Source organism: Harpia harpyja, chromosome 3 (assembly GCF_026419915.1).
Source record: "Harpia harpyja isolate bHarHar1 chromosome 3, bHarHar1 primary haplotype, whole genome shotgun sequence".
Lineage (NCBI taxonomy): Eukaryota > Metazoa > Chordata > Aves > Accipitriformes > Accipitridae > Harpia > Harpia harpyja.
In genome coordinates this window covers 78,348,267-78,372,872 of record NC_068942.1, presented here as the reverse complement: position 1 = coordinate 78,372,872, position 24,606 = coordinate 78,348,267, and the positions used below count along the sequence as shown (strand labels likewise).

At 45.2% G+C, this 24,606-nt stretch overlaps 1 protein-coding gene across 5 annotated transcripts in view; it reads left to right on the top strand.

The window, feature by feature from the left end:
* The window catches only part of TMEM260 (transmembrane protein 260), a 35,013-nt gene extending 13,536 nt beyond the window's left edge, over positions 1–21,477 (top strand). Inside the window, exons 4-16 of one of the 5 annotated variants that reach the window (XR_008234619.1) lie at positions 6,255–6,432; positions 8,797–8,910; positions 11,207–11,386; positions 13,815–13,855; positions 14,227–14,310; positions 14,680–14,797; positions 14,978–15,150; positions 16,309–16,480; positions 17,484–17,621; positions 18,521–18,674; positions 19,241–19,294; positions 19,730–19,820; positions 20,905–21,048. Coding sequence is in view for 4 of the 5 variants with exons in the window: in XM_052783542.1 (XP_052639502.1) it covers positions 6,255–6,432; positions 8,797–8,910; positions 11,207–11,386; positions 13,815–13,855; positions 14,227–14,310; positions 14,680–14,797; positions 14,978–15,150; positions 16,309–16,480; positions 17,484–17,632; positions 18,498–18,674; positions 19,241–19,294; positions 19,730–19,820; positions 20,905–21,174 (1,801 nt within the window). In the remaining variant the exon portion in view is untranslated. Of the gene's footprint in view, positions 1–6,254; positions 6,433–8,796; positions 8,911–11,206; positions 11,387–13,814; positions 13,856–14,226; positions 14,311–14,679; positions 14,798–14,977; positions 15,151–16,308; positions 16,481–17,483; positions 17,633–18,497; positions 18,675–19,240; positions 19,326–19,729; positions 19,821–20,904 lie in introns of those variants that run through there. The other 4 variants (XM_052783542.1, XM_052783543.1, XM_052783545.1 and 1 more) reach the window with 4 other exon arrangements.
* Positions 21,478–24,606: the final 3,129 nt, after the last annotated feature.

Here is a 24,606-nt window from a genome sequence, read left to right as displayed (position 1 = left end):
AAATTCAGAACATTAAATCTGCAACGCACTAGTCTGTTATACCGTGAAATAAAAATACATTGAAGGGATATATCTTTGCTACTGCAAAGCGAAGTCACAGCATTGCAGAGGCAGAAGTTGCTAGTGATGTACCTGGAGCCTGTGCAAATGTACAAGGAACCGCCAACATCAGGGTCATCATCTGCAGGTGCAGGGAAAGACTGAAATTAAAAAAAATCCATTCATTAGTTTATTAGTGGAGATTTTAAAAAGTGGGAGAGTTTTTTCTTATTCCATTGACTAAAAAAAAAAAAAAAAGATGTGAGGCTGAGATCTGCTACCTGTAAAGTTTTGGAGGGAACAGAAGGCAGAAATAATTGCCTTATTTCATTAGGTACAGATAGGTGTTTCCAGTGTTTAATACATCAGCTTCAAATATAAAACATTCTGATTATCTTACTTTTCTTCTTTATGAATCCAGTGCACTGAAGATTTCATTTAATGAAAATATTTTAATTAAATTCCAGTTCCCATACCCATCACTTAATAAGTTTTTGCAAATTATTAAATATAAAATGTCTGCCATTATTTTCTAAATAAAAAGTAAAGACACTGATCGAGTTCTCTGTTAAATGCGTATAGATGTAACCCGTGCTTTTGGCTAACAAAAAGTTTTACCAAACTTAGAGGAGAGGCTAAATTTTAAATCACAAACTGACATGTTTTAGTGACTGCCACCAAATGAGAAGCTAAAAAGTGTAATTGCAAAACCAGATTAAAATAACTAATTTCAATTTTCCCAATTGTTCCTGCAAACTCTTAATAAAGACCCTGTGGCTAAAATATTCCTGATTAAAGCAAGTTTCTGCTGCCTGTGTCCTTGAAGCTGAGGCCCAGCCACACATTCTTTCACTTGGGTGCCTGAAAAGGAAAACAAAATAATAATTTTTTTTTTTTTTAGTCTTTTCCTTTTATGTTTAGGGATGCCATGGGAAAATATTTCTCACAAAGGACTCTGTGACCTCTCCTTTGCTGACTGTTTCTGTCCCTTCCAAGTGCGTTTTCAGATGATGGGAATTTCTGCCCATGTTCAGAAGATTATAGTCGGTCGACTGATAGGAAGGGACCTTCTTCCCCTTTGTTTTATCTTGATAAAGTGCTCCATGTGCTTTCAGCAGGTCTTGCCCCAAACTAGTTATTTTGCAAAATCAGAGATACAAGCTGTTCCCTTGGCTTTTCCTCCACGTAAGATAAACAAGCCCAGAAGGCAGCTTTTATTCAAGCTCGGTGCTTCAATCCTTCTCAAAGTGGGCCTGGCGGTGGTAGCTGTAATACCCCTGGAAGAAGTTACGAAGACTCTCCCACTCTTGCGTTGGCTGCAAATGTTTTCTTCTTTCATGAGCTGATTTCTGTGTGCTGAGGCTGTTCCAGTGGCAGGGTATTACTACTCTGAATGCTCTCTTCTAGGTGACCCAGCCTTCTTCTCCAAGAGATAGTCCTTACCTAGCCCAAGCCCACAATCCCCTCTCCACTGGACAGAGCCTTATAGCAGGGCTTTGCCCACCTTTTATTCTTTGTAAAGCCCATCATCTTGAGGGAGTCACTGCAAGGTAGCTTTACGCCTACACTGTGTTGACAGATGAACACCGGCTGGTTATTACCATTGCCATGGCTTCATTTTTGGCAACCCATTGATCCTCTTGTTCCACTCATCTGTTCTTTCTCATACCGGTTCCAAAGACTGGGGGAAACGTGCTGGCTTTGGGAGAGCAGGAGGCTACCCTCCCTGCTCCCCAGAAGCAGTGGGATAAAGCCCTCCTAGATGTTGCTTTTACATGAGGCCAGTCGAGGATCCAGCTGTCATGGGTCTTTGCCGTGTTTTATGTAGCACCTCAACTGTACTTGAAAAATGTGTTCAAAGACAGAAGCGTGAGTAGAAGTCACGTGAGGATAAATCTCTGCCGCTCTCTGTTCTGGAGCCCTGATGTGCTGTCAAAAGGACAGACAGTGTTAAGCAAACAAAAGGTGTTTTGGGGAAAAAACCCAACTGTTTCCTGACCACAGTGCACCTGCAAGCCTCCAGCCAGTGTAGATGGAAGAGTGTGGGTCTCCAGGCTGGGTGGAAGAGACTGGAGTCTGTGTGTTTGCTTCTCGTCCAGCAAGGCTTCACTGCAGGAATTATTTGCAGTGTCTGTGTCAGACCTGGTGTTTGATTTTGGTGAGGCATGTGTCTTAAGTACCACGAGAAAACCCCTTCTTACCTTCCACACAAATGGCTTCTTGGTCTTGTTCCCTCTCCGTCTCAACACTGGTAGTTGGGTTATGGAGCTTTTGGGAAGTCTCCTTTACCTCTTGTGTTAACCTTCTTCCACAACATATTCTGTCTTAACCACAAAAATGCTGTCTATGCCTGTAATTAAAGCAGCCGTTATCTTCTGGCTTCCTAACGTCCTGCTTCCTTATGCAATATGTTGTAGATTGCACTCTCCTCCTTTGCAAATCTTTTCATCCTCTTTCTTGACCTCGGGTCCAGAGTTCTGCCCCATCCCTTTGCTCTTTCAATTCTTCCCGTCTCTATTTTACCGTTATCTTTGTGCCTTTTCTGTTCTTTCATCTCTTTCTGCCTTGCCTGACTAAACACCCACCAGTGTCTTTCCTACCTTGAAATTCTTCTTTGGTCCAAAGCGTTGTGGGTGGCTGACCTGCGTTGTCCGTGCCCGAGTTGCTTTGTCACCTCCTTGGACGGTGCGTGGGTTTGGGGCCATCTTGGTGCCAAGGCAAGAGAGACACAGCACGGTGTCACTCTGTGCTGGAGAAGTCCAAGAGGCTGCCAGATGGCAGAGTGCGGTGGTGCGTGGAGATCCTCATGTCGATCAAAATGAGCAGTATAACATTAGCCCAGCCACAAGTTAGGGTTGATTTAATTTGGCCCCAGCATCGTGCTGATATAGTTGCTTGGGATTCATTTCTGCTTGTCCTGCTGGTGCTACTTTGCACCGTGAACTGTTGCATTGGGTGGACCTGCTGGACGTGTTTGGGTTTTTTCTGCCAGGTGGTCTTCATCCTCATCTGGAGATACCTGCTCTGATTGCTTCCACTTCCAAGGGTGTTTCCTTCTGAATCAGCAAACTTGTAAATCTATCACTTCCATTGCTGGTAACAGAATCGGCAAAATCTCTTGGTCTCCAGCTTGGATTTCCTAAAGCTACTGTCTTGATGTTCTTCAAGAATGCAAGACATTTCCATTTGATTTTTTAGCATCTAGTATACTTGTAGGAGCTTGGTGCTCCATGCATGGAACATGCTTTCACAAAGTCAGCTTAGCAGCCTGGCTTTCCCACGAGTTTCACAGGGAACGAAAGGCAACGCTGGCTCTGTTGACAAACAGATCTGTGGACTGTGCTTAGTGCTGGATCCTGACCCTGCACTGCTCGGTGAGCAGAGGTGTCCTCTGTCCCACATAGCTGGGATAAGTCTTTAAGCTTTGGGTTGAGTAGCTTTTGCTTAAGCCTTATTTCATAAAACTTGAATCGCAGGTTTGAGACTTTTTATCAAGAGGATGGGATTTCTTTCATCTCATTTGAACTGTAATGATACGCTTGAGTCTTTTCTGGGAAAGACAAGGAGAATTGGTAAATGATTGGGACATTTGCCTAAAATGCTGCTTTTCATCCAAAGGTTTTCGGGAAGGTTGTTTTACCTTTTTTTACCTTATTTCCCTGCAAGGATTTCAAAGGGATTTACGAAGTTGTTTCTTTATAACTAAAAGTTTGTGCTGTTTAAAGGGTTTAGTCAAAACTTAGGGATGTTGTGTAGTGAGGTTTGCGTGTTGGGGGATCTCTGGGCTTTTGAATACACATGGCCCTGCTGCCCTTTCCTGGTATTTTTCTTTAGGAGCAGAAACCACTCCTGGCTAGATTCCTGCACACTCCATCTCATCTTTCCTTTTTCTATTTGGGTGCCACATCTTTCTACTAACAGGGAGGAGGAGAGCACAACCAGAGCCCTTGAAGCTGAGAACCTTGCCAGACAGGTCGTGTGTGTCCCCTCTCCCTTGGAGGAGATGGACTCAGGGCTGCTGGGCTGGCTTGGTAACAAAACTGACAGAGCAGCCTTCATGCCCGTGAATGTCTTTTCTATATGCAACTGTGTGATTTTGAAGTGTTATATTAACGCAGTGAGTGACAGGTCTTGCCTTGGAGAATTTCATGCCAAATACCCGAACCTGTGTTGAACCACAGTGAAGTTTAGACATTGGAAGAGTCCACCATGGTGGCATGCATTAGTGAGCACAACAGAAGATACTAGCAGTTTGCCTGATCTCCTACAGAAGAGGTTCCATGTCACCTTTCTTCAAAAGCTTATAGGGTACTTTGCAGACATAGATTTGGTCTGAAACGGTCCCACCTGCTGTCAGTTGAGAATTTTTAGACTTTTCTTTCCCCTTCCATTGATTTTTCAAGACCCCTTCCTACAATCTTGATGCTGAAGCTCTGCGTCACCCTGAGCTTGTCTCACTCTGACCTTGGACACCTGAGAGCTGGTTTCTTTTTCCCTTGTGTTAACTGAACTGCCTTACTTCTTGCCCTCCAGCTACCTCCTGCAGCTGCAGATCTCAAAATGCTTTACAAAGGAGACAAAAATCCTTAGTCCTATTTTGCAGATACCTGGGGCAACAGGAGCAGAGTGGCTTGTCCCAGACCACCCAGCACGTCTGATGTTGGTGGCAGGAGGAGGAATAGAGACCTGCTCTTCCCGAGCCCTCATCCCAGTCCTCTCCTCCCCATGAACCCCGCTTCCCATTTTTAATGGGTTAAAAATTCCCGTTCTGACTGCACAAGCCCTTCTTCGACATCTACAGAAAGAGGTTGGCTGTACGGAGGTCATTTTGGGAAGGTGGAAAGAAAGCATAACTAATGAGAGGAGCCCTTGCTGGGGAGTGCTCTGCCAGCAGCTCCCTCACCTCTCTTTGTAGGGGCTGTAGGTTTTGTTTACTTGGTCTCCATTTATCTCAGAGTTACGTGAGGAACCCCATAAGCAAGTCCTACGTGGACAGCCACTCTCCGATCTCTGATGGGCAGAACAAGCCACCTGGGGACTTTGGCTGTGCTAGAGGATATGGCCAGTATTTAGGAGCAAATTACACGGGTAGCTTGATGAAAAAATTGGCTAGCTTATCATCATTTTGCTTTAAACCTCCTGGAAACAGTAGGACTAAATGGAAGTGTGAGTACCTGGGGTGGGACAAGAAAAATACCCGATTTGTGGTAGAGCCTGGCTTAGTCTCACAGTGGGATGGTGAATTTCTGGAGAGGAGCTTTGATCGTAGCCGCAGCTATTTCTGTCTTTGGATAAGGCGTAATTGAGCTGGTTGTGGTGCCCTACGTGGCATCTTTTCAGGGTGACTTCCTGAAGGGGAGACCTTCCATGCAGGCAGAGCCAGAGCTGCCCCCGATGCGACTGGGTGGGAAGAGCTGCTATTGCAGAGCAGGCATAATAGGTTTCCCGGGCTAAATCCCACCTCGTGGGCTCCCCGTGCCGGCTGCAGCATCCAGCCAAGTTGGGCAAGCGGCTCTGTGGGGACGGTGTGCCATAATCCCATCCGGGAGTCGCAGAGATGCCTGGCTTTCGGGCTCGCGGCCATCCCAACGGCGGGTGCTTCACCCGCTCCCTCCGCTCCCTCCTGTTTGCTGGAGCTGACACCCATTTTCCCCGCTCCTGATCCCGGCGGGCACCTCTCCCTGCTGGGACCATGGGTGCCGCAATCCTCACCTACCCCCGAGACACTAAACATCCCCCCCCAGGAAAGCTCTGCTAATGCTGTCCATCACGAATAGCTCTAATCCACTCTTTATTCAGCACCCTGATGAATTTAAGGCTGCACCCTTGCTGGCGTCTCCTCCAGCGGAGAGTATCCCGTTAGAGGCGTGACTCCCTGGCGCGGCGTACCACGACCCGCTGGGCCATCGCTCATCGGGGTTTCTGAACCAAATTCAATGCTGGAAGTTTTCACGGCGCTTGCGAGAAGAAGCCGACTCTTTGGTGTTGGGTGGCTTGCAGATAGACAGGGCTGGCTAACCCCTGTTCTTCCTAATTGCAATTCTTTGCAAAGAAATTATTGGGAAGATATTAACCATATAATGTTTTGGCAGGGTGCTGGGTGGCAGTCATCATTTCTGCTGCTACAGTATGTTAAAAAAAAAATAAAAAAAAGAAGGACAATAAAGTAGGCTTTTTTGTTGGAAAAGAAGATTTCATGTTATCTGTGTTTGCAGGCTTTCTGGCTCATATGCTGGAGGAATCCTTGCTGCGGGGGTGTTTTCATTTTCTCGTCTAACATGGCAGTGGTCCATCGCGGCGGAGGTTTTTAGCTTAAACAATCTGTTTGTGGGGCTGCTGATGGCTCTCACCGCGCATTTTGAGGAGGCATCCACTGCAAAAGAGAGATCAAAGGTAAAACATCTCAAGCAAAGTGAATAGTTCTTTATTTTTTTTCAATTAGTTATCACGCATCTGTTTAATTTCCTATTCATTTAGTGCTGATTTAGTTTTGTTTAAATAAAGAAGGCCAGATTTTGGGACTTGGTTCAGCACCTGTGCTGGCTGGTGTCCATCCCTGACCTACCTGGATGTTCAAAAGTGCCAAACACTGAAAAATGCGTCCACTTTGCTTAAGGGTTGAGTTGGGACCTGTTGGATGGGTTTGCGGTTGGTTTGTTTAATACACACAGGGTGGAAACAGGAAAAGCAAAATCGTTTTCATCTAAATGTTTTAGTGTAAAGTTTGGTTTCCTGCATCAAAGACTCAGACTAGGCTGTTCAAGTTTTTGTTTTCAGAACTGATATTTTTCCTTGGGGTAAATAGATATATTTTACAGAAACTTCATCTAGTTAGAAACCCAGGATTTTACTGAAAAACTGAAATAACCAAATTTTCAATCAGTTCTTCTTTTGAAATTAAATGTGCCCCTAAAATAATGGCATTGTTAAATACAGAGACTTTACATTTCATGCTATATTCTCTACTTTATAAACAGACTAGGCAGCCAAATGATATTTTTACTCAGCAGTCTTGTTCTTTCTACTTCTATTTGCCTGAACATCTGATCTCTTCTCCTCTCACAGACTTGCCTGCTGTGATTCCTGTAAATTGTGTGAATAAAAGGATTTTTGTCGGGCTAGGCTAGAATTTCAGGAGTCCGCAGTGGTAGTTTACTCAGCTTCGTGAGTTCTCAAATAACATGTTTTATCAGTGCTTATAGAGACCTTGTTTCGCCATTGGATTATTTTTTTTTTCTTTTCTGATGAGTACTGTCCCAAGATCCCTACAACCCGAACTCCATGAAGATGGAGTTGGGCATTTTCCAACCTGCTTCCACGTTTCATGTGCCCAATTTGCAATGGGATTTTCAGATGAGATTTTCAGAAGCAGTTAAGGAGCTTGTTTCAATGTTTTTTGGGTGTCTGGCATCCCACACCTTGAAGAAGCCAAGCTGCCAACAGCAAGCTCACAGCGCTTTTCATATATCAGATAGTCGTGCAAACATCTTCAGGGGTGTGCTTGGGGTTCATCAATATACTTGAAAAATTACTGAGGTTGTTCTGAGTCCCACAGGGCAGCTCTGAAGCCTGAAAATGTTTTTCAGAAGTTATGGCAGGTGTTTTCATGGCAAGGCAGCATCCAACGTTGAATGCTGGGCAGTCAATTAAAAATTACCAGGTGATCCCATCACCACGCCAAGGCAAGTGTTTGCATCTCACAGGCCATCCTCACCAGTGACTGAAATAAGCAGGGGCGATGATCTGATGGTAGATGGAAGTGCTGTCCTCCTTGGGGATGGCTGGGGAGGTGAGGATAGGTTGTCGGCTCCTGTCCAGCAGTGTCTGTGGGACTCTGGTGGCTTGTTGCCCGCCGAGGAGCTGCCCTGGGGCATGGCTTCAGGTTGTAACATGGACCAAATGGCCAGTGATGGTGGAAGAGGAGGCAAATTCAGAGGAGGAGCAGTGGCCAGTGGTGTACGTGGCACTGACCCAAGTTTTCTACATGGAGTTGCTCTTGTAGCCTCATCCTCCCCCACTGAACGAAGAGGACTCGGCACTGGTTTGATGGTGTTGGCACTGAGTGGAGCATATGGCAGCATGGGGCAGAGAGAGGCTTTCCTTAGCATCAGCCAGGGATGGCCATGGTACCAATAACGAACCTGTGAATAATCCTCAGTGAGTACCAGAAATACCCTTGCACCATGCTGTATAGTTTGGATACATTACCCATTTTACCAGAAAACTCTTTCAAAGATGCTTGAAAATGAGCTTTTAGACTAATTCCCTTGCTTAGGAAGTTTGTGTAGCCCTGACTTTAGCCCTCTGTGCCTGAAGAAGAGGAAAAAATAATTCCTGTTGTATAAAATGAAGTCTCTGCACATAATGGCATTATTTTAGGGTATGGCTTCTGAAAACTTCGCATCCTTTGGGGTTAACTGCTGGGCAGTCTCCCCTGTGCAGCAGGGGTTCAGGAATTGGACCCCGGTGCATCGTTATGACATGATGGTGCTACAGATGATCTCTGTATACATGGAGACATAGCCGTTGCGTTGGATGCTTCTTAAATAACGTTTTCTGTTAAACAAATGAAATCTCCCTGTAAATAATCAAAAATAGCCTGTGTTATCTGTGTTATAATTGATCGGTGCTCACCAATGTATTTGCCTGTCTCCTGCAAGCGTGCTGTGGGCTGCACTGGAGCTCTTTTGGTCTCTGGATGTTTTTGCAAACCATAAAGAGTAACTGTGAATGCGTTTGGTTTTTTTCCTGTTTCAGATCTCTAAACTTGGTGCCTTTTGCTGTGGGCTCAGTTTGTGCAATCAGCACACGATAGTGCTTTATATCGCTTGTATTGTGCCTTGGGTTCTCTCCCGGCTTTTCAGAAAGACGGTACGTATTTTGCTGACCCATGCCTCTGTTTTTGTAAGGCAGTGAGTAATTCTTCTTTGCAAGCACTCGTGCCGCTTTTATGTTGATGTACAAACAGGGACAGTCAGTGGTCTGTCTAAACTAGTCAGTCATAACCCACTGAAGTTACAGTCCATCAGTCTGACACCAGAGACACCGATCACAATTTAGGACCTGTGCTCACACCAGCAATCGGCGACCTGCCCGTGTCTCCTGGCACAGGAGCGCTCTGCCCCACCTGCTTGCAGATACCCTGTGAGCAGCTAAAAACTGCTCGACGTGTACGAAATAAGAGCATGTTCAATGACCTACCAAGCAGGAAAGCAGATCAATACCTGTTGGTGAGAAGTCACAGCCATGTGCAGTCTGGGCACTGCTTCTCCTGGCTGACGGCACTGGCTTTCTCATGCCATCAGCTCATTTGGAGATGAGTCTCTGTATGTCGATTCCCTGGTGGCAGCAAACGAAAGCTGTTCCGCTCATTGCAGAGCACCTTGCAACTGCTGTTGATGGTTGAAGGCTCAACCAGAATAAGCAGCACAGCAGTAAGGCTGCAGATGCTTGTCTTTAGGGAAGTCTTCTTCAGCATCTCCTTGGGACGTGCCTCCAGCTCTGATGCAGCCAGCACTTGTGAGTCCTACAAGAGATCAGCTCTCTGGTGAAGAGCACCTGGCTTGTGCCAGCTGGGAAAGACCAAAGGAATGCTGACCTGCGGTGAAACATCAAGCCCCTGATCTGGTCAGATATGTCCCTTTCATCTCCTACCAGAGATCCCATTCTCAAGATGTTCCTCCTTCTACACCTCTTTTATTAAGCTTGCTAGCTGTGTAAGAAGGTGAAAACACCTTTTTGCATGCTTGGCTTATGAAGGTGATATGCATCTGTCTGGATGCTCTTGTCTTCTGTAGGTGATCTTCTGTGAGTCAGTGCATCAGGCTGGATGTAGACATGTTGTAGAAATTCTACTTTGCCCTGAAAACAAGCTCCACATCTCAATGGTGCAGATGCTCTGATCACTTTGCCCTGAGAAGCCTCCATCTACTCCTCCTTTCTCTTTTGCCCCGCTGAAGGTCACGGTTGGGCAGGTTTCTGCCGGGCCAGTCCTGCCTGTATTTTTCCACCCTCGACCTGATAAATCAGGTGGGGTTGTGAGTAATGGCACAGGGTATAACTAAGCCTGGAGTGAAGCACGTGAGCTGCAAGAGATAAGATGCAACTCAGGCAAGCTTGATCCAAATTCTGTTCAGCATCTCCAGCAAACCCCTTTCTGACTATATATTTCTTTTAACACAATGAAGACTCACTTCTGCAATATATCTGTGTTCTTTAAACAGAGCTTTTTTTTTTTTTTCAACCAGGGAGGTCCAGAGAGACCTCTGTGATTTCCAGCAAGGACAGTCCTGTGCCAATATAATATTCCTGGGAAATACTTTAGCCAGCCCAGTGGTGCCTGCTGCAGAAAACCACCTGAGAAGGGTATCTGATGGAAAACAGTGACCTCTTAAGTAAAAAAGAGCCAGCTTTCTGCTGAAGGAACTCTGGCCACCACCGTTATTAAGCTACTTTTTCTGCTCTGTAGATCATCATTCTGAATGGTGCCTCTTCCCCATAACCCCAACTGCTGAAGAAGTGCTTTGATTGACAGGGCAGTGGCTAACGATAAAGCAAGCGTGCAATATTCTAGGGTGGGATTTTCCAAAGCACTTAAAGGAGTTAGGCACAGAAGTCCCTTTGAAAGTCTTGTCTTCCTGACCCCTTAGGCAGTCTTGAAAATCCCACCCCAAAAGTTGGCCTATCCAATTTAGCCAGTGTAATCGCGATAAAGTAAATGGCAAAACTGACTCCTGATGATGGTGATGATGTGTGTAGTTGTACTAGAGCAGCATTTTTTTTTTTTTTTGCCAGATGGAATACCAGCCAACTCTTAATCGCTGCAAAGTGGGTTATCTCAGCCTTGCAGTGCTTCAGCCATCTATGCATGTCATGCCATGATTTAAATGTGAAAGATGCAATGAGTATGATACTCATGAGTCCTAGCTAATATTATTTGCTTCACTTAAATTTCACCCTGCCATGCAAAGGAGATCAGTTTGATGCAGTTTCCTAGTAATCCACAAAATCGTAAGGTTTAACATAGCATTTTGTAGGGACTTACTATAAATTGAGAGATCAGCTCTGTGTAAATATATTTGATGTTTTTTCTTTATCTGTTCTTGAAGTTCCAGCGTGATTAAACTAAAATAAACATTGTTATGCAATATGACATATTTTGGTGCAGGAATTGTCCCTAGGCCATTTGCTGAAGTTGGGTTTATGCTTCTTGGCTGGTTTGCTGCCTTATCTCTATCTGCCGGCTTCGTCCTACCTCAATCAAGCCCGTTGGACATGGGGAGACCAGACGACTTTTCAAGGATTTTTGACCCACTTTCTCAGGGAAGAATATGGGACATTCAATCTGGTAAATAAGGGTCATTTTCTAAATGACTTTCTTTTAACTTATGCAATAGCAGAACCTTTCTATTTGTGACAATTAGTGGCTTGCAGGGGAAGAAATTGAAAATGTTTTCTTTTTTAAAAACTTGTTTCTGATTTTGACCTTCTGATCTGTCAGGTTTTCTGGGAATGGATCACGTAGCTGGGAAAGCAAAGAAAGAATTCTCTTTGCCTTTACGGGGTGAGCCATATTATTTACTGGGAGCTGTACAGGTGTCTCGTAAGAGCCCAAAGAGCAAACTGCGCTAGAGGGAGATGGCAACATCAATTTTGTATTTTTCTTGTTTTAAGACAAATAATTGCCTTACTGTTTTTTGTTTTAAACTCGGCTATTTAAAGAGCAAGCAGTTTCATTGCTGTACCTTTAAAAAAGATTCCTCTTAATTGACTTCTTACTAATATTGAATTTAAATGAATGGTAGGTTTGGGGGGTCTCAGAAACCTCCGATGAGTTATTGACAGGTCTGTGCTCTTTCCAAGGGAGGGAGGTATTGCATGGTTGCTTGCAGAGTGCAAGGTTTGCATCTGCCTCCTCCAGCCCTGACTTGGATGTTTGGCACTGGCCACCCAAGGAAAGCAAGTGCCCAGCACCCCTTCTGTCCTTCTGCTTCAGAGATTTCAGTGCAGAGAGCTGGGAAGTCGCACCACTGGGGGAAAAAAAAGAAAGAGGTATGGTTTACATATTGTGTCACTCTGTGGGGTCTTGAAGCCCCACGTCCTCAGAAATTAAGCCCCCGCATCCAGCCAATGTGACGCAGCGAGCACCGTTGCCATTCCATTACAGCCTTCTTGGAGAGCTTGGTGGCTGTAAGATGTGAGGCAGAAGGCTTGATAATTCCTGCTGCTGCCACTTAATCTTTCCAAAACTCCTACAGAGATAAGATCCACCCTCTGAAGGACTTGGGAGATTTCCCCCGTTGTCCTATTCCCAGCTGTCTCCTGAGAACGAGACTCCATTGGGCAGAGCAATACCAAGGCATGCAAATCCCTTAACTCCTTTCTCCATCAAATGTGATGAATTCAAGTTGATGTTCAGGAGGCTTAGGGATGGACTGCGTGTAATCCTACACCACAAATCACATTTACGATGAACTTGTCTGAAATAGGAGCAATAAATGCAGCAAAATCCAAGCGTTTGGTCCCGACGCCAGTTGGGCTAATGCCGGAGCCCTGCCTGGATGGACAGACAGCCCTTGCGTCCCACGGCTCCGTTTTAAGAGCAGGCAGGGTCAAAAAAAAACCAGAGAAAAGACCCGGGCGAGGGTTCCACCTATAAGCCAAGGATCAGAAATGTCATCTCCTGCGAGGGATGTGTCCGAGGCCAGAAGCCGTCAGCTGCCAGCGAGGTGGGGCTCTGCAAGAAACAGAGGTAGCAGTGGTGCTTCAGGAGCTGTGGGCTGGCTCTCCATCCTCTAACACTTCTATTTTTTAATTAAATCTTGAATGCAATTAACTATTCCATTTTTATTGAGATTAAATACTCCTTCCAGACCTCCTGGATCGGTTTACCTTATCTTCTATCTGGTAGCCACCACTTTTCCAACAAGCACCTATGAAGGTAATTCCTCACCTCCACCGAGCATGTCTTCTTTCCCAGACTTGTGCCATGGATTGCAAGTCTCTGCAATAAAAATTCTCATATATCTTATATAAATCTCACACAGCTCTGCCTCCATCAGGGCAGAGGAGACAGGGGTGAGTCTGGTAAGCAAGCAGGAATTGAGACCCACGTGCTTGTCTCAGGCTGCGGGGAGATGTCCCAGAAAATAATTGCACCGTGCAGATACAGGACAAGAGGACACGGCCTCAAGTTGCGCCAGGGGAGGTTTAGATTGGATATTAGGAAACTTTTCTGCACTGAAGTGGTTATCAAGCGTTGGAACAGGCTGCCCAAGGAAGCGGTAGAGTCACCATCCCTGGAGGTATTTAAAAGATGTGTAGACGTGGTGCTTAGGGACATGGTTTAGTGGTGGACTTGGCAGTGTGAGGTTTACGGTTGGACTTGATGATCTTAAAGGTCTTTTCCAACCTAAATGATTCTGTGATTCTGTGATAGAGCAGAGATCATAGCTAAACCGTGTGATGTGCTTGAGTTGGAGAGTAATGGGTTGGTAGCACGTTGAAAAAATGCTGTTCCAGGTGGTAAATCCTGCACAGTGGCACAAGAACGTGGGAGAAGATCTTGCAGTGAAGGTTTGAGTAGAGTTTGCTGTCTTTTTGTTCTTTAAGCAATTCTTGTTCCCTTGTCACCTTGGGGTACCACCTGAAGGGGTTTTGAGGAACCCTGTGTGCTCAGAGCTCTGCAAACAGAAAACGAAAAGACTTTTCCTTGACCCAGTGATATGGCAAGCAGCGTGTGGGTTTCTCATGGGTTTTCTTTCTTTTTAATCTAGGCCAAGTCCGAGACAGGATCCAGTATGAGAGAGATGCTGGTGTGAGTAAAATCTTGACAGTGCCTTTTAGTGGAGAGAAACCCGCTGCTGCTGCTGTCATTTTGGCCAAGTGGCTCCTGTCCTGCCTTTCCTCGGCTTGGTCCAGAGCCGGGGCCGTGTGTGTCTGGCTCAGGGACAGCGTGCATGTCCGTCTGTCTTCCCCACTGAAGGAAAAATGCTGGATCCCCCTCCCCAGTGATTTTTCATTCAGAATCCTGACACATAAACCGAGCTTGTTCCCATTTCTGGTAGACTTAATCACAGCAGAATGGGAATGTGTTATGTTGTGCTTATTCCCTGCTTCTCTTGACACTTTAATTGAGTGCAAGGGGCGATTTGGGGATGACGCATCCATGCACTAATTTCTCCGCAGTTTTCAGCTGGCGCAGATGAAGTCGGAGCTCTCCCTTCCCGTCCTCGCCCTGGCACTCGTGGCCTGTGTGAGCACAGCACTGCCGTAAGTTGGAGGAGAATATTTGCTCCGATGTGCATTTTCTTACTGACTGCATGGGCAGCTTGCTTCGCCTTCTGCTTACTGGTGCAAAAATTTCAGCAATTGGCTGTGGCTTGTATTAATTAAGAGCGAAATATCCCCGCTCCTGGTAACCCAGTGGCTTTGTAGATGGCAAGCTTAAAAAGTCTTGAAATCCTGATGGTTTTGTGCTTTGAAAACAGAAGTCTCATAAATTACAAAGGTAAAGAAAGGCTCATCGGCTCCTTGTATTAAAAGCATTTAGGTATGCAGAGAGATGGTGGGTTTCAAGCACGTATAACTTTGTCTCCTTTTTCATCATGCCACTAGAGTGCTATGTTATTTTTTTAATAGGACAAAGCAGCAGAAATCACCCGTGATCTGGCTTTTCACTGGAATGCTCTGTCTTTATTCCCTTTTCTTCGCTTGGAGAGCAAATTTGGATATTACAAAACCTCTGTTTCTGGGCGTGGTAAGTTGCACTGCAAAAATTCGCTCTGCCGTGTTAATTTTTGGAAGAAGCCTTAAACCCACCTACTCAGGAGCAGGTGGTTGTCTTGAAAGCTGCGCAAGGTGCAAAAATACAGCCACTTATTCTGTTTCCTTCTAGCTGGGGAAACAGAATTAGTGTCTCTGGGGTTTTGTGTCCTAGGTGGAGCGATTCTGGCTGCAGAGCAGTGCCGTGGTGGCTGTGCTGGCGGGGCTGGGGCTGGCCACGCTCGCCTCGGTCGGAAGCGCCGTGCTGGAGGGCAGCCGGGCGCTGCCGTGGCTGGAGTGGCTTTCCGCTCTCGCTCTTGTCTCTTCTCAAGTTTGGGCAAATTACAGGTAACAAATCCCCCGGGCACTTGTCTTGGTGCAGCCTCGTGGGGCTGCGGGGTGCCGTGCGGTTGGGGTGCTGCTGTAAATTTCCCCGCCCTGCTGCTGGGGTTTCTGCCCTTGTCTTGAAGTGGGAAAGGCAGTTGTCACATCCCAGCTAAGCTTGCATGGTCACAGCCTGCAGGGCTCCCTTCTTTGATCTCCCTCAAAATCATCAAGCACTGACTCCAGGCTGTAAAATGGGGGTGTCGTATAGTTTGCAGGAAGAAAACTCTGTAGATATGTAAACTTATAATGAAAGGAACTCGTAAATCTGTGCTTTATTTCCTAAGGAGGTTTGCAGAATTCATTTGAGCTGAACAGTCACCTTCCCCTTCCCTTGCTTTGCTTCAGGTTTCCTTGTGCCCTGGGGTTTTTCTTATTTTTTTTTCCTTTTTGAAGAGTTAGATCTGTAGTATAGGGCTTCCTTATCCCATAACCACGCTGAAGACTCTGCAGTGGCTTGGGTAGGAATCAGTGTAGTAGCAGGGATGATCCGGTAGAGGTTGACCAACGAAGCGTAGACTTCATACTCAGGAATCCTTCCTTCGCACACATCTTTTCCCAAAGGCTGGTCCATAGGTGAGCCAGCCATAGCTCATGTCCTGAGCCATGTCATGGAGTGTCCTCTCCTTCAGTCCATATCTGGAGTGTGTGCGCACACAACTGTGTAAGGAAAAGGATCTAATCTCAGGTAATATAAATCTACTTCTGCCTGATGCTAGAAAAACTTGGCTTTTTAATGCTTAATTAAAAGCATTAAAAGGATGGGGAGGATTTCAGATACTTTACAGAACCATCGTTGTGCTGGCATTTCCAGCACCAACTAGTAAGTCTTTAGGTTTAGCCCAAGAAAAAATTAGAATGAGGGTGAAGGCGTGCAATGAGTGTGTATTTTGGCAAAACTGTAGTGGCTCATGTCTCTGGTGCTTATTTCTGGGGGACTGTAGTCTAAATGCTTCATTTCTGTATCTCGGTTTCTCTGCAAATGGAGATGATGATTTTCAGCAAGATCTGACCAGGGTGGACTTCCCCTGTGGATGCCTGTTGCATAAAATTGTTCTGAAGATATGCAAAGCGATGCAAATACCTGTTTTTAAAATACTGGTTTTTATCTGTTCTCTTAAGTGCTTGTGATCAAAGCAACAACTACGTTGTTGATAAGTTTGCAAGGAATCTGCTGTCCTCTATGCCCACCGGTGCAGTGATCTTGCTAAGAGGAGACTTGCCTGGGAATGCTCTTCGTTATGTACATTATTGTGAAGGGATGAGGCCAGATATCACCTTAGTGGACCAGGAGGTAGGTTCAGAAAGTAATATTACAAGAGGCAACAGGCAGATTTTAAAATACGAAGCAAAAGTTCAGTTGTTCCTTTCTCTCCTCGAGGGGTTCTCTTTGTTAAAATAAAACTCATGATGCAGAAATAAATAAAATTGATTTTTTTTAAATGGTTGTGGGTAGCTCTGGGATGGAGCGTGATGTGCAAGTCCCATTCAGGCCCAAAAAGCCAACAGGGAGACAATAGCGGGTAGAGAGAAGGGGAAGCCCAAGTCCTTCATCACGGCAGATATCCAGATGTGGCACAGGGCTGATGTTTGCCTTGCTGAGGAAGCTTTGTCCCTGCTCTTTTCTGCAGTTGCCCTGAAATACAGATGTTGGGGCAGCAGAATGCCTCTGGGAACAGCCTGGAGGGCAGCAGGTCAGCAGTTCCCTGAGGGTCATGGGGTTTTGGGGTTTCTCCCAAGGGCTTTACCATGCTGAGGCTCATTTTCTGTGTCCCCTCTGTTATCTTGGTCCCCTTAAAGGTGGTTTCGCAGACTTCTGCCTCTATTTTTCACATTAAAACAAAGGTGCTGCGTGTCCCCGGGTGGTGTTTGCACTCTTTCCTTTTTTCCTGAGAAACGGGAGAAGAACCTCCCCCTTACAGAAGGGGACACCTACACTTCCACTGCCACGTCAGTCCTTGCACTTGGCTTTGCAACAAGAGTTTGTGACTTGTTGGGAAACCCAAAACCCAACGCTTCGTATTTAACCAAACCCAAGCCCTGTTGCGTCTCTTACCAGCAGTAGCTATTTTGTGTTTCCTTAGAGTTTTGCCCACTCAGCGGTGAGGACCATGTGCCTCTGATCGGAAATTACCGGTGACCTGGTCTGGTGATGTAGTCCCAGACCATTGCTGAAATGGGAGTTGACTTTACTGGGCAAATAGAGTCATTACTCCTGCAGAAACCATTTCTTCTGGATGTAAAATGGAAGAAAACTTTGTTTCTTGTTTTAATTATGATAATATTTTTCATGATAGATGATGACTTATGAATGGTACTTACCCAAACTGGCAAAGCATTTACCTGGCGTTTATTTTCCTGGGAACCGGTGGAATCCTGTGGAAGGAGTATTACCCGATGGGACACTTGTTTTTAATCTCCATCGTTTCCTCAAAGTAAATAAACAGTAAGCACTTCTTTCATATGTAACAGCTTTCCTAAAATTTCCGACCGTTTTTTTTCTTGAAATTGTTTATGGAACAGCTTGGTACTGCATCCAAAAGACCAATTTTCTCCACTGAGTTCCTCCCCGGTGGTGAGATTATTTTTGCAATTAAAGGAAATATCTATGCAGAAGTAACTCCATCCGGATATAATGTTGCTTGTTGTTTTGAGGTTGGTTTGGTTTTTAGGAAGGAAAAATAAGAAGGTGATCGGCAGAGAGTATTTACTGATTATTTTTGTTGTTGTTGTTGATAACAATTCATCACAAAAAAAGGAACATTCCCGTGTACTCAAAATGATGATGGTTGGAGAGCAAATTGCTGCTGCTTCTCCTTCATGAACATTGTGGCCAACTGATTAGCATAGAATGAATGTATTCCAGGAATAATCATCATATAAAAATAGCTTAGTAAGAGTGGAGAAAGGATTAGATACTCACATGAATAAGAATAGCATCTGCATTTAGACTAGCCAGGGTGAGCCTTGCAAGTGTGGGTAGGCAGAAGAGCATTGCCAGGTGCCGTCGGGAAGAAATGGGCTTCTCCTACGGCTTCTGGCATGTTTGTGAGGTCCAACGTAGGGGAGAGGATGTGTCTCCTGTGCTGGCTGCACAAGATGTGCAATGCCAGATGGAGTATTTGCTTGCAGCAGGAGAGCTGTTTTGCCAAAACAGAGACACAGACTGACCCAAAGACGTGTCCTTGCTGATGTGAAATGGTCTGGATGGGCATCCGTGCCGCAGAAAATATGTGGTTTGCTCAAGCATGTGGGGTGGCCCACGGTCTCTGGCATAGCTTCACGGTTGCTCTCTCTGGTTTTTTTGGCAGTAAGGAAGTGTTTGTCTGCATAGGTCTTCATGAAGGTGACTCAACCTGGAAAAGGAGCTATTCGCTCTGGCCGTGGGGTACATGTGACAAGTTGGTTCCTTCCGACGTTATGTTTGACCCAGGAAAGTGGATTCATCTTACAAGAAATCTCTATAACTGGACTGAAGACTACGGCAGGTATGAGGCAGAGGTGACTCTGCTCCTTCCCGCTCATCATTCTTCTGCCAGCAGCATACCCACATTCATTACAGTGTTAGAGAAATTAAACATGAGCCGTCGTCATCATGTTTCGTGTTCTGGAACATATAATAAATCCGCATGTGGTATTTTTTTTGGTGTTAAAAATAGAGAGGACGTTTCTAGTCAAATATCAGGTCCAATTCTGATCTTAAAACTTGATCAGGAGCCAAAAAACTTTAAGGACTTGGGACATCCAAAGCTTTAAATGTCACAGACTAAACTGTGATGGATGGTAAAAAGCATCTCTTCCTTTGAGGATAGCTAGGGTGCTGTGAAACACCTGATATACCAGAGGCTCCTTCTATGGAGAGAGAGGAATGAAGTTTTATGAATGACTGAGGATGAGGTGAATTCCCTGCTGTCGGAGCCATATAGGCTTCATGACGGGTTTTCTTCTGCCTGGGAGGTCTGTAGCTGCCTGGGTTAGAAGGGTTGATTGCACGGTGGGTGAAACACAGTGACATGCATCTGATGGCTGAATTTTATATCTCATTCCCATTTAGTTTCAAGCCCTCTTCCTGGGAAGCTGTCGCCAACGAGGAGATGTGGCAAGCCAGGTGATGCTCCTTTGCTCCCTTCCAACAGCCGGTGGGCGATGCCAACTCACTGGCGTGGAAGTACACACCAAAATGGGCAGCTTGATGGTGCATGGCCTTATTGGATCTAAATGTGCCAAGCTTTGGAAGGAAAAGGTTGGCAGAATGAGATGAAGTGTGCATGGCCTCTGGCAAATCCTTCAGGAAAGTGGTCGTTTTGTTCACTGAAATGTTCTGCTCGAAGTATCTCGAAGGAGCAGAGGGTGGTTGGGACATAGGGTGAGAAAATGCATCATGGAGAGAAATTTGTATCACTGATGACTTGAATGGAGATGCTGGTGTACTGTCCCATAAAATTAAAGAGCTGTATGGACATACTGCAGATGTGTATAACCACGCGATGTGAGCTGGTTACGTTCAGCAGTTATTATATGGAAGTTTTTCTTGTTTTTCTAGGATGAAAACAGCTTTCTTTATATTTGACCTTGCAGAAACTGCCAGTGTGACTGCAGAAGTGAAATCACAACTTTACACCTTTGCATACACAGTAAGTCATATATTTTGGTTATGAATGATCCCTGCAGTTTCCGTCCTTTTTTTTCTGTTTTTTTTTAATTTTTCAATTCCGTAGAAATAGGGTGTTCCCATATAGGTTGGCAGTCTTGTAGTCTGCATTCTGCTTTGTTCATCCAAACCAGGAACATAGCAGATTCAAAGAGATTTGTTCAGGGATTTTATCCATTCCTACTTGCCCCCTCAGTCATGGAGGATGCCAAACACTAACCAGTTGACACCCTGCTTTTGCTATAATTATGTTGTCTGTTTGCTGGGCTCCAAAGCCATGCCAAGAGATTGCTTGTCCTGAAGTCCCCTCTATGCACTTGTCCCCTCTGTCATTACACAGTCATGCATCTGAGCCAGCAAGTGTAAAATCCGACAGTCTTCTCGCTGCAAATTAATTCTGCTGCATTTCACACCAAAGAATAACACCCATAAGCTAGTGTAGGTACCTCTTGAAATACTGGACTGCCTGAGATGCCAACAGATGCACAAAATGATCAGTGTGTGTCAGCAAACAGGAGGAGTGTTTCATACCCCAGCAAAGAGTCAACAAATAGTTGCCTTTCAACTCTTGCCCGTTTTGCTGTGATTTTTGCTGTTCCGCAAAGTTCTCGGGCATGTGCCTGCTGTTGAACTTCTGAATATTCCCACTCAAGTCAACGGACTGCTTAAGTCCTGTGGAAGGTGTCCTGATCTGAAATATTGAGTAAATGTCTTCCCACGCGCGGCAGTTAAATCTCTTTTTTTCCCCAGCCTGGTGTAACACCTCTCTTGGGGAAGCACATAACGTGCAGTGGGGTTATCATGATCATCTGTAACGTTTCTAAACAAACAGCTGCTGTAGGAAGGGAAACATTTCAGGCCCCCTTGGATTTCTGATTCACGCTATTGTGCATCACATGACAAACACAGAGTGAGTTACAGAAATGCTCCAACTCTGGACTTGGACATCTAAATAGCATCTGTTCCTTTATGGGCAATTTTGAAGCACTGTTAAGAGCTGTTGGTCCCCTTCGTTCAATTAATTTGTGTGTGTGTCCCCTCCCCCCTTTTTTTTGTCCCTTTAACAGTCGTACAAAGAAATTGTCAACTCTCATCCAAATCACCCAGTGAACTGGCACAAAAACTACGCCATTGCCTGCGAGAGGATGTTGCGTCTCCATCGGGTGGATGTGGATCCCGAAGCGTTGCTCTCCGAAACCGTGAAACATTTCCTTCTGTACACTGAGAAAGCGGAGGACGATCCCCAGCGGCAGGATATTCTGCAGGCTGTGAAGCACCTGAAGAAAGAGCTGCAGGGGCTGAGGAAAATGAAAGATCTGAGGCGGGGAGCTGGGTAGCACCCGGTCCTCCACCCGCCCGCTGAAGTGCTGAAATTTTGAAGTCAGGACTTAAAACCTGAATTACTCCTTGACAACGTGAGAATGGTTTTAAAAGGTGATAGAAATGGCAGTGGAGAGAAAATCAAGTGTGATTGCCTCCACAGGAACATACTGTTGTTTGATCTATGATTGCTGTTGCCAAATGAACTGATTGTATTGTTTTGTCTGTGGGGAAAAAAATCTCATCACTAAATAAAATACTGGGTTTCCAAAATGAGAGTTTTCTTTTAAAAGAAACCTCTGAATCTGTTGCACTGTGAAGATTTTTTTTTTTTTTATGAATGCAGCATCCTTTATAGATGCAAAAAAGTGTATTTAGCCTTAAATGTTTCTTCTGTTACTGAGCCAAGATGTTTTCTACAGCCATTTTTCTTTAGCTGTGCTGTGTCTCTGTGTTTTTGTGGTCATGGAGCAGCATGGTTCGGTAGGTTTCCATCAGGACAAGCATGCGGGACGGTGCCCTTCGCAGGAGGCTGATCGTTTGCTGTTTCGGATGTGCTCTGTCCCCTGGCTGTGCCTGTGGCCAGGGGTGCTGCAGACACGATGTCCTCCTGGCGTGGGATGGTAGGTAGAGACCAACCCAGCTCTTTTCTGCCTCCCTTGCTTTGCCAGGATGGTTATTTTCATTACACTGGGATTTTATGTTGGGATAGACTTCATTGCTCTACTTTTCCAAGAGCGAGGAAGCAACTTGGTGTATTTTCCCTTGCAGAGCACCGTGACTCTGTAGGCAGCAGCGTGGCATCTCTTGCATCGCCTTCACCTGGGGTAGAGGGACTGTGGTGCCAAGACCCTGCACTGGGGGGGGGACACACGAGAGCAGCTCCCCCGGCCACTGCTGTCCCCGTGGCTCGTGGCATCTGCGCTGCAGCCTCTTTCTGTGCGAGCCCGTAATGCTCGCCTGCTCTGCCACATCCTCGCAGGTGCTGGGGATGCCAGAACTGCAATTTTAGAGATGTCGGGGGCTTTAACCAAAAGAATAGAGTGTGAATCTATCCTGATTTTCAATCTACCCCAAGAGCCAAGCAACTTGGTTAACAAGAGCTCAGCTACTTGTTTTCAAAAAAAAGACATAAAATAGCACGTTTTTCAAAGTCTTGTCAATTAACATGTACTTTAAATGCTTAAACCAGACCCAAACCTCTGGTATTGTTACTGGAAAGTTGTGTTCATCTAAATTTTCATACTTCGGTCTGTGGTTCTGTGAGATCTCAGCCCAGCGTTCTGTAGGACACAAATTGCTGCTGGGCCAGGATTTCATTTGGACTAGTAAAATTTTCGGAGAAGAAAGACGTACTTCTGTAAAGATCATGTTATCAAGTGGCACCTCTGGAAGCTTCCCAGAGGCTTGGAGGAGCAGATCAGGATGTGTGCAGGAACGAGGGGTGTTACATGTGGGTGCTCTGTTGGTCTATAGTTTGAGGTGCATGTAGGTGCAGATTTAGGCTTGCGTGGCTACTAATCCTAATAGATCCTTTTAAAAGGAGACTACTTTTGTTGTTCCCTCCAAGTGCTGGTTTTCCCAGACTGACTTTCATTGAATGCTCCCTGTATAAAAATCAAACTGCCGTCTAGGAATCTCTAACTCCGGTTGCAAAATAACATCCTTTATTTTCCTCCCTCTCATTCTGATTTATTTTCATAGTATGATTTCCGTAGCAATTCCCCCTGTTAGTTCTATAAATGATTGCTGTACAAACAGCAGATGAGAAATGAACAACAAAAAGAAAGAAAACTACGGCTTCTGGGTTGCAAAGCTACAAAGCGGAGGGGAAGGGAGGAAGAGGAGCGGTTCAGGGGTGTCATTTTAACTCTTTGTGTTGTAATTGACTACATTTCAGGTCGACCGTGCCTCACTTAAATCTCTTCCTTTTTCTCAATCCCCGCAGAAGTGTTTGTACAGAGCGGGGGAATATCATACATTCCTCCGTGCAGCTTTCTCAGGGTCGGCTTTCTTCTCCTTTCTCAAAATCAGTCCTTCAGCCTAGCAGAAAAGCATTAGGAATCCAATTTTTGAATGCTTTTGTTACCTGCATTATTGAAAATCCATTCAAGCAAATATACTGAGCCAAGGGTTTTCTTTATCTTGATTAGATGCCCTTCCTTAGCTGCATAGTCTTGAAATAATTGGAAGCTTTTGTGGATTCCACTATCTACTCAGGAGAAAAGAGGGGCTGGACAAAGGTATCCCAGCCTGCAGCCCACGTCGAGTAACGTATCGTCATATATTGTAATAAGCAGCAATGCAAACTACAAGGAGAACTTTCCCACTGGCAAAAGCCTTCCCAGGTGTGAAGAGCAGGGGAAACGTGATGCTTTTTTAGGGAGCAAAGCAGAACCGGTTGCAACCGTGCTGTTCCTGTGCACCGTGTCCGTATGAATCGTGTGCAGGTGTGATATGGGTGTCCGTGCTGGGTGTTCAGCTCAAAGATATCCCTGACGGCCGATCGCAAAGGGGAAAATATTAACAGCGATGGAAGTTACAAAATTCCTCCCCCTGAATCTGTTCAAATGAGATTTGCTGGTGCTTGTAGACGAAGCAGTTGCGTGGCTGTTTCTGAGCCTGTTCGCTAAAAGGCAGTGCTGAGGGATGCTGGCAGTTTAATTTTTATCAGCTCCTCTTAGGTGGCACCCTTAAGTTTATCAAACAAGCAAAGCTGATTTGCTCTTCGTTAGTCTCAGTTGCATGAATCAGTAGCCAAGTAAACAGGATTTTGCATTTTCCTAATTACTTTCATATTTGTGTTTTACCTCTATTTGTTCTCTTGCAAAACTGGTCCTAATAATTAGTCAGGCTCCTGCTGCCTAGACCTTAAAAAAAAAAAAGGGAGGGGAGGAAAAAAAAGACTTCTGAGGGTTTTTTCTCCCTTATAAATTCATTTTTGTTACAAGCATCTTTTATACATATTACTAAAGGGAGCGCACTAAGAAATGCAAATAATAGTTCTTTATTTTATTATGACAGTTAATTAATAGCAACCTGTTTTAATGAATAAAGTCACTCAGAGTCCTTCAGCACTTCCTAAGTAGAGGCCAGAATCTGTAGGGATTCTTTTTTCCCCCCCATTGTATAGCTCCGAGACTCCGCGCACTATATAGGGCCTGTATAGAAATGCTCGCTAATGAAGAGGGAGGGCGAGGAACTTGTCTGCATTCAAAGATCACTGGTGAGTCATTCAGCGAGAAAAGGCCCCTTGCTAGGAATAGTCACAGTTCCGCGGCATTGTGCTAGCAAAAGGGTTTGATCAAAGGTCTCCTGCCGAGCTTGCATGGTTTCCTTTCATACGACGACCATAATTAAAACCACTAATTCTCTTTTAAAATGCTGCAGGATGCCATGTAGGCATCTGTCTGGAGTGTCCTTTGTGCTGTCGGGAGCTGTTAAGGACC